Source organism: Ovis canadensis, chromosome 19 (genome assembly GCF_042477335.2).
Source record: "Ovis canadensis isolate MfBH-ARS-UI-01 breed Bighorn chromosome 19, ARS-UI_OviCan_v2, whole genome shotgun sequence".
NCBI lineage: Eukaryota > Metazoa > Chordata > Mammalia > Artiodactyla > Bovidae > Ovis > Ovis canadensis.
The window spans coordinates 26,308,857-26,324,130 of NC_091263.1; the positions used below are offsets into that span (position 1 = coordinate 26,308,857).

The 15,274-nt window shown below is 39.6% G+C and overlaps 1 protein-coding gene across 1 annotated transcript in view; it reads left to right on the forward strand.

Moving 5' to 3' along the window:
* The window catches only part of OXSR1 (oxidative stress responsive kinase 1), an 85,042-nt gene that overhangs the window by 66,664 nt on the left and 3,104 nt on the right, over positions 1-15,274 (forward strand). The window contains exons 11-17 of the mRNA XM_069561485.1: positions 872-994; positions 4,630-4,665; positions 7,737-7,883; positions 9,492-9,556; positions 11,831-11,883; positions 13,577-13,645; positions 15,208-15,272. Of these exons, the coding sequence (XP_069417586.1) occupies positions 872-994; positions 4,630-4,665; positions 7,737-7,883; positions 9,492-9,556; positions 11,831-11,883; positions 13,577-13,645; positions 15,208-15,272 (558 nt within the window). The remainder of the gene's footprint in view (positions 1-871; positions 995-4,629; positions 4,666-7,736; positions 7,884-9,491; positions 9,557-11,830; positions 11,884-13,576; positions 13,646-15,207; positions 15,273-15,274) is intronic.

Consider the following 15,274-nt stretch of genomic DNA (forward strand, 5'->3'; position numbering starts at 1 on the left):
CCTCGCTGCAATTTGAGAAAGGCCACATGCAGCAACAGAGACCAAAAAATAAGTAACTTTTTTTAAAGAAAGAAAGCAAATGTTAACTCCAGGGGAAATAAAAAAGTTCTACAGGAAAGAAAAGTAATTGTAATATATATGGTTCAGCCGTATAGTTTATATAATCATGTTATATAAACAATTGATTTACCCAGAATTACAGTGTATCTTGAAAAAAGAGTAGGGAATTAATAATAAGGTTAAATTCTCATCTTCTGTAGCAAGAAGTCAATAGATAATTTCTAAAACCAGGAAATCAAGGGTTAATAATAAGAACAGATTACTCAGAGAGATGAATATATATACATTCTAAAAGAATAAGCTAAAATGAATTGAAAGTGGTTGCCTGTGGGGAAGAAGATGAAAGTTAGGGGACTGCTCTTTTTCTTAATATTTGCACAGCTGTAGTCCTCTTGAACCGGCATAAATTGTGATTCTAAAAGTTAAAATTGAAAAAAACCCCATAATCTTCTTTATCTTGAACTTATTTATTTGGGGCTTAAACTGCCCCCATTTTTTCTTGATGTCTGAAGATATGAAGCCATTACTCAGATTTCATCTGACTTCACATAAGAGGGATTTGGATGATGTGCAGGCTCAGACTATCAAAGTACAGGGAAAGTCAGTGGTTGTGAGTAAAGACAAATAGTGGAGATTAGGAACAGAAAGCAAGTGAAGCATGGTGGATGTGACTTTATATGGGAAAACTTATTTATGGGGAAAATCTACTTACGGTGTTGAAGTAATAGAAAGAGAGAGAAATATGACTGGCTTTTCTATACCATAAGTGTCAAACACTCCCACAGTCCATGTCTCTCTTCCTAACGAGCAGGTTCGGAGAGTACCAGGCTCCAGTGGCCGTCTTCACAAGACGGAAGACGGTGGCTGGGAGTGGAGTGATGATGAATTTGATGAAGAAAGTGAGGAAGGAAAAGCAGCAATTTCACAACTCAGGGTATGTTTTGTTAAACTATATGCTTTAGCTATAGAGTTCTGTCTTACTGTCTGAAGCCCCTTAGATAATACTATATTCTGTGGTTCTGTTCAGCTTAATCAGATAAAATATAAAAAAACACAGACAGAATATTTTGAACACTTTATTAACAACAGGAGCCCAAGTAAATCTCCATGGAGAGGGGGACTGAAATATCAGTTTTACTGTGATAATATTTAGGGTATATAAAACTGAACTAAATTGAGAAGTGAGAACTATAATGTCTGAGATGAAAGTACGCTAGATTGGATTAATGGCTGATTAGACATTTCAGAAGAAAAGATTAGTGAACTTGAAAGCCTAACAGTTGAAACCTAGTCCCTAAAATTTGTTAACCTTCTATCTGAAGAGGAACAGTTTACCTTATTTTCGTTTTGTATATCCTGGATAGTGTGTGAGTGTGTTAGTTTTTGCTGGAAATAGACACCAAGACATGAAGTGAGCAAATAACGTTTGAAAAATGGCACTGATAGACTTGCTAAATTCAGGGTTGCCACAAATCTTCAGTTTGTAAAACAAACTATGGTATCTACAAAGTGCAGTAAAGAAAGCATAGTGCAATAAAATGAGATGGGCTAACTTTGACTGATTTTAAGATTATTAATAATCTGACTGATATTTAAGATTTTTTTTTATGAATGGTTTTGAGCAATTTGATTATGATATACCTAGATTTTTTCCCCCCACACTTCATATTTAGGGTTTATTGAGCTTCTTGAATCTTTGGGTTTACAGTGTTTTTTAAGTTTGGAAAGTTCTCAGCTATCGTATTTTCAAATAGTTTTTTCTGTCCTTCCATCTTGAAGAGTCAGATAACATGTATATTAGGCTTAAAGTTGTCTGACTGTTCACTGATCTTTTCACTTTTAAAAATTCTTTTTCCCTCAGTTTCATTTTGCATGGTTTCTATTGCTAGCCTGTTCATTATTCTTTCCTTCTGCAGTGTTAATCTGCTACTAATGCCATGCAATCTCTTTTTCATCTCAGACATAATGCTAGAATTGTGATTTGGTGTTTGGTTTGGTTGTTAGATACTTAAAATTTGATTTAAGTGTTTGATTTTGTATCTTCCATGTCTCTGTTTAACTTTTTGAAGTTACATAATATAATTATTTTAATGTCCTTCTCAGCTGATTCTAACATCCAGGTTAGTTTGGGGGCAGCTTTGATTGATTATTCTTTTCATTGTGGCTTGAAAGTATTTTCCCAAGTTGAGTAAATAAAAGTAAAAAATGAAATCAGATAAAATTTGATAGAGTACCAGGAAGGAGACAGTTATCCAGAGAAAGAAGCTTAGAGCTTCCCTTTTGAGTACTTAGCAGAATACTTATTGATTACTGTATGTGAAAAAACTACCCATGTGGAGAACAGTGCCCAGCACTCACACAGCCAGAAACAGCAGCCAGACTGGAGAAATTTAAAATTCACAGGGCATTCAGTAGACTTCTCAGTAATGGGGTATAATATATTGCCCTAGATACTGAACACTGCTCCAGACCCAACTAAAACGCATCAAAGCAGGATACAGAAGGATTAAACTGTTTCCAGCCGCTTAACTGTATTCTAGAACAAAGCGTCAAGATTCATAGAAATACAAAATTAGCATCATGCAACAAGGTGAAATTCAGTGTCCGGCGTCTAATTGAAGATTACAAATATGCAGTGTGCCAGGAAAACAGTAGGAGTAAGCACACTTTATGCTCAGCTCTTGGTTTTAAATCCTATGCCCTACTAAAAGAACAAAGGCTCACTGGAGAAATGGCTGATTCCACAGCTTATACAGGGAAAATATAAGATAAATCTGGGATATCTTGTTTTGACAGAAAAGGTTTTTTTATTTTAATATAAGAGCCAAGTTGAAGGAGCTCCCACTAGCCAAATTAGGGAGAATTTAACCATCAACATCATAAAGTGTAGAAATAATTATAAATCATTAAAAGAATAGGAGTCAGTAGGCCCATACAAATAATACATAGATATAAACAAATGGGGAGAAAATGATGATTTTTCATTACAGTAAACTGCCAGTGGTGGTAAATGTAGGTGTGGATGGGGAAATTCATCCTTTTATAGCCATCATAAAGCAATCATAAAGATCATCAATGGGTGCTAAATATATGGGAAATCTTTGATGAACAGGCTATTCACATGGTCTTCTAGTATCTCTCCATAGATTGCCTATTAGTTGCAAGGGGGAAAATAGCTACTGCCTACCTGAGAAATCAGAAAATGCCTTGACTCAGTGATAAAAATTAACATCACTAATAAGGATCACAGGGTACATGAGAGTCTCTAAAACACAGTACCATAAGAAGATAATCACTATATAGAATTGATTTCAGTCTAAATCATGAAGAAAGATCAGAGCACAAATTAGGAGCAGTCTATTCAGAATATGTACTAGGCAGGGGAAATGATTATGTGTCAGATAAAATCTAGAGAGACGCGATGACTGACTGCAGTACATGATCCTAGACAGAATCTTATACTAGAAAAACAAAGGCCCTAAAGGACAGTAGGAAGTCTTTGGAAAAGCTGTATTATATGTAGTTAATTAAAGCATTATTGTTAAATTTACTGAAATTGATAATTTTAGTAAAGTCGTGTAACAGAATATTCCTATTCTTCAGTACACAGCTATTCAGTTGTAAAGAGCCACGATTATATACAACTTACTCTCAAATGGTATAGGATTGATTAAATATATATAAAAAGAAAGAAAGTGAACACTAATAAAGCACATAAGGAGAAAGGCTAATATTGGATGAGTCTGGGTAAAGGGTATGGCAGTGTTCTTTGTATTATTCTTATTCTTAAAATTTTTCTGTAAGTTTGAATTATTTCCAAACTAAGGTTTTTTTTTGTTGTTGTTGTTGTTGGCATATACTTGCTGTGATACCTTAGGTATTGCATGAACCTTGAATCTCCTTAATGGTAATGAAAAATTTAAAAACCTGTAAATTGGCCTTATAAGAAGTCCACATTCACATTTAGTAGAATTTAACATAAATTGAATTTGTTTAGAGATATGTTGTTGTTTTTTGTATTTTCCAGTGCTTGTATCCAGAATTACTGCTAACTTATGATTTACTAAATCAGTTTAACTTTAAATTTTCATATGGCAGGTTATAATTGGAATTTCAGTTTTGGCTCAGGTTTTCTTTACTGAAGTCCATAATCAGAATTATTCTGCTTTAAAAATATATTGGATAATTAGCTTGACTGTTTACATTTAGTATGAGAAATTACGCATGTAATATGTGGATGATTAGTAGAAAGGATTGTACTTTGAAGAATGTGACCTCCCTACTACCTGATAGTCCCTATATGTTTGCTATAAACTTCTGCTATAAAGTTCTGAACTCTTAAAATACTATGAATATATTGATACATTATAGGCTAGCTGGACAAAGAATACAGTAATATCATTTTAGTTTTCTTTTTCCAGAAAACTCACTAGAGTTACCGATGATTTAATTATGGATCAGAATGAAATGGAGTTGACTTGCATTTCACCATTCCGTGCAGTTTTGGAACTGACTACAAGTAACCTGAGTTTTCAGTTAACAAGCCTCCTTTTTTTGTATTTCTTTTAGTCTCCCAGAGTGAAAGAATCATTAACAAATTCTGAGGTAAGTAGTTATGATTGTTGAGTCATTAAAGTATATGTGCTTTTGTTTTGGTTTAAATGTTAAACACATTTTTTTGTATGTGCTTAAATAGGAATGGGGATTTATACTAGTCAAATAGTATGAAAAGAAATCCTACTAAACAGACTCCTGTTAGGCTGACCTGCCTTATGCTCATTGCATACTCAGTCAAGTCTGACTCTTTGCTCCTTCAAGGACTGTGGCCTGCTAGGCTCAGGAGGAAACAACAACCCACTCCAGTATTCTTGCCTGGAAAATTCCACGGCCAGAGGAGCCTGTTGTCGTTCAGTCCTAAGTCGTGTCAGACTCTTGTCGACCCCGTGGACTGCAGCACACCAGATTTCCCTGTCCTCCGCTGTCCCCAGGTGTTTATTCAGTTTCATGTCCATGGAGTCAGTGATGCTATCTGTCCATCTCATCCTCTGCTGGTCTCTTCTCTTTTTGCCTTCAGTCTTTCCCAGCATCAGGGTCTTTTCCAATGAGTGGGCTCTTTGCATCAGGTAGCCAAAGTATTGGAACTTCAGCAACCGTCCTTCCATATTAATCAAGTGTTAGTCACTCAGTCGTGTCTGACTCTTTGAGACCCTATGGACAGTAGCCTGCCAAGCAAGAATACTGGATTGAGTTGTCATTCCCTTCTCCAGGGGATCTTCCCAACCCAGGGATCGAACCCAGGTCTCCTGCCTTGGAGGCAGATTCTTTACCATCTGAGCCACCAGAGAAGTCCGTATTAATAATAATTGGCATTTTCAAAACTAATCTTAAAGTTCTATTTTTCTATCAAAAATTAGAACCAGTAGGTAACTTGGTTTCCTCTCTGTGAAGTGCAGTGGACGCAAAATTTTAATGCTTCCTTGTCTCCTTGATTTTGCTTATATAATAACAGCTATTAGATCTCTCATTGCCCTTTTAATATTTTTCTCTTTTAACTCAAAATTTTGACCATTGCATTGATACCATTTTCCCTATTAATTTATAATTTTGAATATGTTTAACTTGATTTTGTGTTCAACATTGGTCTTTTTTCCCCAAGTTACATAACTAAAATTTGTGAAATTTTCAAACATGCAAAATAATGTCTAATGTTATAAAACTTCACATTCATTTTGAAATGCATTTCAGATATGTTAAGAAACCATTGGTTGATTTTCTTTCTTTATAAGTAAAGGAGGGTCCCCAATATAGGAAAATGTCACTTCTAGAATTTCATAGTATATACTTAAGTCTGTATATTGTGGTGCTATTTTGCTGGGCAAAGGAGATGGCATAGATATAGTTAAAAATAATATGATACAAAGAATTACTGTTCTGAAGAAGGGAAAAAAAAAAAGGACTACTGATACTTGCTACAACATGACTGACAGAAAAAACTGTGCTAAGAAGCCAGACACAAAAAGAGTGCATATTGTAAGATTTGGGCTATATGAAACGTCCACAAAAGATAAATTGATAGGCTGAAAGTAGATCAGTGGTTGCCTAAGGCTAGATGTGGGAGCAAGAGTTCACTATAAATGGACACAGGAGAATTTTTTGAGTTGATGGAAGTGCTGAAACCTGGTTGTAGAGATATTTATACAAGTATAAATTTTCTAAAAATCATTTGAGTTGTAGACCTAAATAGGGGGATTTAGTGGGACATAAATTTACACCTCAACTCATAAATTTCTCCAAGCCAGGCTTCAGCAATACGTGAACCATGAACTTCCAGATGTTCAAGCTGGTTTTAGAAAAGGCAGAGGAAGCAGAAAAATATCTTATTTCTTCTTTATTGACTAAGCCAAAGCCTTTGACTGTGTGGATCACAATAAACTGTGGAAAATTCTGAAAGAGATGGGAATACCAGACCACCTGACCTGCCTCTTGAGAAGCCTGTATGCAAGTCAGGAAGCAACAGTTAGAACTGGACATGGAACATCAGACTGTTTCCAAATAGGAAAAGGAGTCCGTCAAGGCTGTATAGTGTCACCCTGCTTATTTAACTTACATACAGAGTACATCGTGAGAAACGCTGGGCTGGAGGAATCAGAAGCTGGAATCAAGATTGCCAGGAGAAATCTCAATAACCTCAGATATGTAGATGACACCACCCTTATGGCAGAAAGTGAAGAAGAACCAAAGAGCCTCTTGATGAAAGTGAAAGAGAAGAGTGAAAAAGTTGGCTTACAGCTCAGCATTCAGAAAACTAAGATCATGGCATCCAGTCCCATCACTTCATGGGAAATAGATAAGGAAACAGTGGAAACCGTGGTTAACTTTATTTTTCTGGGCTCCAAAATCACTGCAGAGGTGATTGCAGCCATGAAATGAAAAGACGCTTACTCCTTGGAAGAAAAGTTATGACCAACCTAGATTGCATATTAAAAAGCAGAGACATGACTTTGTCAACAAAGGTCCGTCCAGTCAAGGCTATGGTTTTTCCAGTGGTCATTTATGGATGTGAGAGTTGGACTATAAAGAAAGCTGAGCGCCGAAGAATTGATGCTTTTGAACTGCGGTGTTGAAGAAGACTCTTGAGAGTCCCTTGGACTGGAACAAGATCCAACCAGTCCATCTTAAAGATCAGTCCTGGGTGTTCATTGGTAGGATTGATGTTGAAGCTGAAACTTCAATACTTTGGCCACCTCATGTGGAGAGCTGACTCATTTGAAAAGACACTGATGCTGGGAAAGATTGAGGGCAGGAGGAGAAGGGGACGACAGAGGGTGAGATGGCTGGATGGCATCACCGACTCGATGGACATGGGTTTGGTTGGACTCTGGGAGTTGGTGATGGACAGGCAGGCCTGGCATGCTGTGGTTCATGGGGTCACAAAGAGTTGGACACAACTGAGTGACTGAACTGACTGAAATTTACACCTCAAAAGTTCTTAAAAACAGAAAAGCATAGACATATTTGACTTCCATTTGAAAGAGGTGTATGAGGTTGCAGAGATGGGCCAGTTCATACATAAGAACTGCTTTGAAAAGGTTGCCCCTCCTACACTGCTTGCCCATCAGCAGGCCCACCTCCCTCTCCTCTAAGCTTACACAGCGCTGCTTGTGTTTTTGTTACAGCTATTTTCCACAACTGATCCTGTGGGTACTTTACTCCAAGTTCCAGAACAGGTTTCTGCTCATCTACCTCAGCCAGCAGGGCCGACGGCTGCGCAACCCACTCAAGTCTCCCTGCCACCCACTGCAGAGCCAGCGATAGCAGCTCAGGTACAGCAGGGCCTGCTTTCTTCCATGGTCAGCCTTCTGGGTGGAGGAAGAAGGCGGAGGCTGGCGTGCAACACCGCCTTGTGCACTAAGGATGATGTCCTGGTAGATTCTGAAGCAAGTTAGAAATTCTGTTCTCACAGTTTCACGTGTATGCAGATAAGAGAGTTTAACAAGGATCACACGGTTCGTTTTTTGAGCACCAGAATAAGTTAATGATGGAAATATCCCAAACAGCAATAGTTTGGGGGATTGAAATTTCTTGTCAGCTTCCTTCCTGTCTTCCGGTCTCAATGCCTGCCCGCACCCCCAAAGGGAGCCACTCACAGGATATGCCACTGCTCGGCCTTGCACACCTGAGGGACCACCTAGTGAGCTCCAGGAGTGCCACAGGAGGCTGGGCGAGACGCTTGCACACTGTCACGGCGGGACCTTCTCGTAACAGTGTCTGCTGCTTGGACAGTGGACCGAATGAGAAGGGCTCCCCTGTCTTGTCAGCTTTTTGTTATATCCTTGTTCTGCTCAAGGTTAGAATGCAGCTGCCACTGAGGAGCACTGCCAACTCTTCTGTCGTCTTTGTTAATACTGTCTCCAAACCGTGGTTTTCCTGCGCTGCTCTTTTTAAGATACCTGTCAGTTTTGTGGGGTTGATTTTATTAAAATGCCATAAAGTGATGTGTGAATCCACCCAGTCAGGCACACATGACCTTATTGAATCAGAAGGTGCTGTGAGTGCTGAGGGAGTGAAGGCCCCCTGAGAAGCGCCCCGCCGCTGCTGTGCAGCCACCACTCTTCCCCTGGGAAAGCGCAGTACTGTCTGCAACATACGCCTGTGCTCCATGGCGAGAGTACCAGTTCAGAGTCCACGCGTTTATTAAACAGTAGCAGTGTTTTTATTTTGTTTTTTCTAAAATTCAGGTAGGAAAAAATAAAAATAGAAGGTCAGATGTTTTCATCTGCATCCCAGCAGTACTCTGCCTTTGGAGACCACTGCTCTGAGTGCTTCCAGACTAGAGTCCTGACTACATTTAACCTTTCCTTTGCCTAAACTTTCCATTTCTGCCCATCATATGGGAAAGGAGATAGTCATCTTATGAAAACTGATGAAAAGATTGGATTCATTTTATAAACAGCCTAAATAGAATGTACATCCTCCAGTAAGCAAGGGACAGCTCTATGGTTTTCAGAGGATTAAAGATCTGGAACCTCCAGGTTGGGTGGTTTCCTGAGCAGCAGCCAGTTTAGGCCTTACTACAGATGTGTGGCCAATGGCAGGTTTTTTAAAGGGAAAATCCAGTGTCTTGTTCTTCACTCTTAAAGAGGGGAACAGAGGTCTGAAAAACGCAAAATTGAAATGTGACTGTGTATGGCATTTCATGTAGGTTTGACAATGATCTTTCCAATTGTGTTTGACTCAGACTGACATTCAGCTATTGCTGCTGCCTTAGGGTGCATGTCCTCCCGCAGCAGGGAGTCCTGGGGACTAGGATGCCCACACCTGGAGATGAAGAAAATTGCTGCCACGTGGACGATTCATCTCTTAGACGAGCATCAGTCACCACCACACTCAGTACTCCAGGCAATGACTTTATACCTTTCAATGCTTTTTAGGCTCTGTCTTCAGGAGCAGGTTCACAAGAAACCAAGATCCCAATCAGTCTAGTACTAAGATTACGGTAAGTAAGACATTTTGTTGTTGTTCTTTTCTGAATACTCTGAATGTGCTGATTTCTCTTTGGAAGTTACTCCTCCTTCTCATAGTGCATGCCTGAGAGTAACTGGATAGAACTGTGTGTGTTTGCTTTCGGGTGTATTATTTCCCTCAGATATAATAGCAGTAGTGTGAGGATCTGAGTTACCATTGACTCATTCCTCTTTCCACATGTGAATTCCTAGTCATCTCAGTATGACCATAATTAGAGCAGAGGCAGCAAGACCTATTTGGGGAATGTTCTGGGGGTTTTTTGAACTAATTATTTATTTTTTGGAGAGGTGGTTAAAATTCAGAGTTTTATTTATTTTTTTGAACTTTTTTTGTATTGGGGTATATAGCCAATTAACAATGTTGTGATAATTTCAGATGAACAGCAAAGGGACTCAGCCATATGTATACATGGACATGCTCTTTCCCCAAACCACCCTCTCCCATGCAGGCTGCTTCATAACATTGAACAGAGTTCCCTATGCTATACAATAAGTCCTTGTTGGTTATCCATTTTAAATATAGCAGTATGTCCATGTCAGTCCCAAACTCTGTTAATTGTCCCTTTGGAAAATGTTTTGGTTTTACCACTAGGAGCAATGAAATTATGCCATAAACCTGAAGAAAGCAGATTTGGCTACCTTTTCTTTACCTGGACCCAAATAGTTCTGAATCATACAGTGTCTTGGTAATTTCATCCTATTTTAATTGTGTACAAAGAATACTACTTGTCTGTTTTAAAAATTTTGTTTTAAAATCTTAGATCAGTTAATAGAGAGTATGAAATATTACTTGACATATGCAGGATGCTTGTAAGTGGTGCAGTTAGCTTTTTGAAGAGTGGTTTTTAATGGACTGTATTCCAGACTTGTTTATGGAAGAGGAGACTGGAGTCTTATTCTCATTGATGAAGATTTTGAAGTTCAGTTTAGCTTATTGTTATCTTTGAAGGTGTTTGTACTTGGCATTACAGTCACATCACAAAAGTGATACTGAACATTTGACCTTAATTTTACTCATCTTTCAGAAAGAATAGATTGAACAATTACATATTAAGCAGACTAAGTACAGCACTATTAGCTATTGTGCTAAGATACTGAGAAAGGAGAAAATGAAATGCAATAATCAAGTCTGTTAGAAGTTGATTTTTATTATGTACTTAACTGAACTAGCATAGCTAAAAGCAAGTTTTAGTAGTAGATATGCAGCGAAGTATAAGTCCATGTAGACAAGTGCAGAGAGGCAATGAGAGGGAGAAAATCCCTGTTGGGCAGGTTGTGCTGGATTTGGGGAGCTGTGCTTTAAGCACGATTTCAGTAGCATCAAGCATGTGTCAGATAGACCTAAGCCCTCCACATCATTTAGATAAAATGGATTTGGGTCCTAAGTGATCAGGCACGTCTGCCTTTATACATGGTGTTCTAATTTCTCCATCTTTAATCAGAACCTCCAGGGAGCTTGGTTAATCTCAGTACTTGGTGTGGTGAGCGATCACTGTAACTATCCCTTGTCAGTCACATTTTAATCTCTGGAGCCTTCTACTAACTCTTCTACCAGTATGGACCCCGTTCCTGTCCCCGTCTTCTCTCCATTCCCAAAGCCTTCCTGTCCATTGCTATTGCTAAGTCACTTCAGTCGTGTCCAACTCCATGCAACCCCATAGACGGCAGCGCACCAGGCTCCCCCATCCCTGGAATTCTCCATTACATCCTATCTAAAAAAACTACTAGTATTTCTAAAGTTTCTCCTCATTATCCCAATCTGTATATTCTTTATCCTTCTCCTCTGAACCCCTGTGGAATTGAGGGCACATCACGTACTTCATTCTATGAGTCTGCTCAGACTGGTCCCCAGTAGTGCGCAAGGGGCTGTCCTCAGCAGAGGGCTGTGGGGGGCAGGAGTGGAGATAAGGAAGAAAAGAGCTGCCTCTGTCATTTTAGTCACACCTCCCTGTGCTCTTCCGTAGATTCCTCTTAGTTTAATAGGTCATCTTGTTGGGTGTAAGGATGAGAGTGGGCGTGTATTGACCAGTGAAGGACATAGATTAAAAGAGTTGTAGCACAGCTATTAATAAATGATCACTCTGAGTCGTTTGCTCTGAGCCCTCGGTGTGAGCTCATTAGAACAGATCATCTGGTCTTTGAGACAGAAAGATCTTTCTCTTGGCATAGCTTTCCTGGTACATGTAGGCAGACTCTGAATGTATAAATTCAGAAATTTATTTTACACATTTTGTTTTTTTTCATAGGAATTCAAAAAAAGAACTAAATGATATTCGATTTGAATTTACTCCTGGGAGAGGTGAGGCATCAAAATCAAAACATTGAAAACAAAATAACTGCTCATTTGTCATTTGAAGAATATGTGTGTGAATTTTCTGTCCTTTAGGTATATTTTCCTCTTAAAGGGTGATAAAAATGTTCCTGGCCTAAAGGTTGAGGGTACGTGTGAATAAAATAGAAACGCAGTTTTTTTTTTTGTTTTTGCTTTACAACTACCTAATTTAGAAAGTATAATACAAGCAGTAGTAAATATAGCTCCAGTTTACTATGGCAGACGTTGTACTGAGCAGCATCTCATTAAATTTTCAAAATGGCCCCTCAGGAAAGATTATTGTCCCCGTTGCACAGATGATGAAATTAAGGTTTAGAGAGAGTAAAGTAACTGGTTACAGTTCCCACAGCTGAGAAGAGGTGTAGTTGGACTTCAGACTCGGATCTGCCAGTGTGCCGAATTCCGTCTCTTATTACTGAGCATGTTTGTACTTGACAGTAAGGAAACAGCAAGGCTTCCAGTCCCCTCCCTCCCAGCTGAAGCCGAGCCCCGTCACGCATAGTTTCTGTCCATGAACTTCTCCCAGGGACAAGGTTTATAATTTTCTTTCTTACCTTTGTTACTCAGAATTCGTATTTGCAAAATGGCTCACAGCTATTGGGTATCTGTCCTGTGTGCCAGGCTCAGTCTGTCTGCTGCCTCGGTCTCATGAGCAGCTCACTGAAGTGCCGAGAACGTGAGAACAAATGCACATGTACAGTGATGTATCTGATTTCTGTCCTAAAGCCAGGCAGAGTCACTCTTTAAGGTCCTCATTCACATCACTGGTCCTCGGCACAGCCCCTTCCCAGAGGTCCTCTCGTTCCCTCTGCGGGCTTAGTGCTCAGGCCTTGGGAAGGAGTCAGTGAGAGACGAGGTTAATTGATGGTACTCTCTCCTCCTCTGTTTAGTTTCTAGTTGTATGCCCACAGACTGTATGTACTCAGATAGTAAAACCTGGGATGACTGGATGTGAAGGAAAGCCTACCAGAATACAGAAGAAAATGATTTTAGGGGAAAAAAAAAAAAGAATTAAAAAAAAAACTAGGAGTGTGATCCCCAAAGAAAAGTGATTAAAATTTGTTTTCTTAAGGTTTAATTGAAGGGAATACCCTAGTGATCCAGTGGTTAAGATTCAACACTTTTACCCCCAAGGGCACACATTCAATCCCTGGTCAGGGAAATAAGAACCCACAAACCTCTCAGTCTGGCCAAAAAAAAGATTTAATTGGGACTAAATCATTCTGTGTTATTATCCCAGGAGATGTGCCACACACCGTCCCATCCCCAAGCTCACAGGGCTGGGTCCAAGGTTGCCCTCAGCCTAGCAGTTTCTCCTGCAGCATCACTGTCAGGCGCTCTGCTGACAAAGGCAAGATCCCGTCTAAGGCATGCCATCATTAGAATGTTATCTTTACACTGAGCTGATACTTGCCATCCGATTGATGGATCCAGGTTCCATCCTGTAGCTTGACCTCTGATAGTCCCTCACTTGAGGTAATCCTAGTGGTAGGAAAAATCTTTGTGTGGAAGAAGGCACCCCCCACCCCCCCCCCACCACCACCTTGGGTCTCTGGATTTAGCAGTGAGCTTTAGTCTGGCTGTGCCGGCACCTGCTTTGAAAGTTAGCAGGGACATGCATGCACAAGAAAATGGAGCGCTTTCTTCTTTGTCTTTGCAGATACAGCAGAGGGTGTCTCTCAGGAGCTCATTTCTGCCGGCCTCGTCGATGGAAGGGATTTAGTCATAGGTAACTACTTTGTGCTTTGCCCTTGTGCCCTTGTCTCTCTGCCTATATCCTTAGGATATAGAAAATCAGGCCTTGATTCTACTGAATAGGTCAAATAGTTCTAGGAATGGTTCTTGGCTTTGTTGAAATAGGAGGTGTTGGGGGATAGTTCCTTCCTACAAAACAGAAAAATCTCACTTCTGAATTTGCTTTGTTACCCCCAATGATAGTGAGTGAAAGCTTATCCAGGTCTCTGGGAGATCATAGAAATGATGACAGAAGTTACAAGTTAGAGTAAGCTTGGCCATATCTAATCCATTATGGAGGATGCACTCTCTCCTTGGGCAGCCAAGAGGTAAGAAAAAAATCATCACAGATTTAGTCCTAAAAAAAAGTAGGAAGTAAGAACAGGCACAGTCAGGCCACAGGTACATGTTTCTGAAGGAAAAGACTATGATGTAGGACAAGTCAGCAAACTTTTAAAGGGCTAGATAATAAATAGTTTAGGCCTTGTGAACCATGATTACTTTACAATATTGTAGCAGTTTTTGCCATACATTGACATGAGTCAGCCATGGGTGTACATGTGTTCCCCATCCTGAACCCAGCTCCCTCCCCATCCCATCCCTTAGGGTCATCCCAGTGCACCAGCCCTGGGCACCCTGTCTCATGCATCGAACCTGGACTGGCCATCTGTTTCACATATGATAATATACATGTTTCAGTGCTGTTCTCTCAAATCATCCCACTCTCCCCTTCTCCCACAAAGTCCAAAAGTCTGTTCTTAACATCTGTGTATCTTTTGCTGTCTCACATATAGGGTCATTGTTACCATCTTTCTAAATTCCATATATATGTGTTAGTATACTGTATTGGTGTTTTTCTTTCTGGCTTTCTTTACTCTGTATAATAGGCTCCAGTTTCATCCACCTCATTAGAATTGATTCAAACGCATTCTTTTTAATAGCTGAGTAATATTCCTTTGTGTATATGTACCACAGCTTTCTTATCCATTCGTCTGCCGATGGACATCTAGGTTGCTTCCATGTCCTGGCTATTATAAACAGTGCTGCAGTGAACATTGGGGTACACGTGTCTCTGTCATTTTTATACATAGTTGGCTGATTCCCATTCTAGGGCTTTCTGGCCCGTGAATAGGCAAGTCCTACCTCTTAAACTGGAGTGTCGTTCCTTAGTTAATACGGCATCTTAAAGAAAGTTAATCTGGGGACTTCCCTGGTGGTCCGGTGGTTAAGACTCTGCACTGCTGCTGCAGGGAGCAAGGGTTCAAGCCCTGGCCTGGGAACCGAGATCCCACATGCCACACAGTGCAGTCAGAAGAGGTGAATAAATACAATTAAGCAAAATAAACTTTAAAAAAAAAAAAAGAAAGTTAATTTGACAATGTAAGATTTATTTGTGCTACTTGGACTTGTATTTTAAAACACCTCTTGTTTAGGGAGCGATTTATCTTTCTGCTTACATTTGGATTGTATGTAGGAGATTGTGAACTACTGTTTAAGTTGTTAACATATGGTTAAAATGTGGATTTACGTAACTTCTCATTGTTTTTATGATTATAGTGGCAGCTAATTTGCAGAAGATTGTGGAAGAACCCCAGTCAAATCGATCTGTCACCTTCAAACTGGT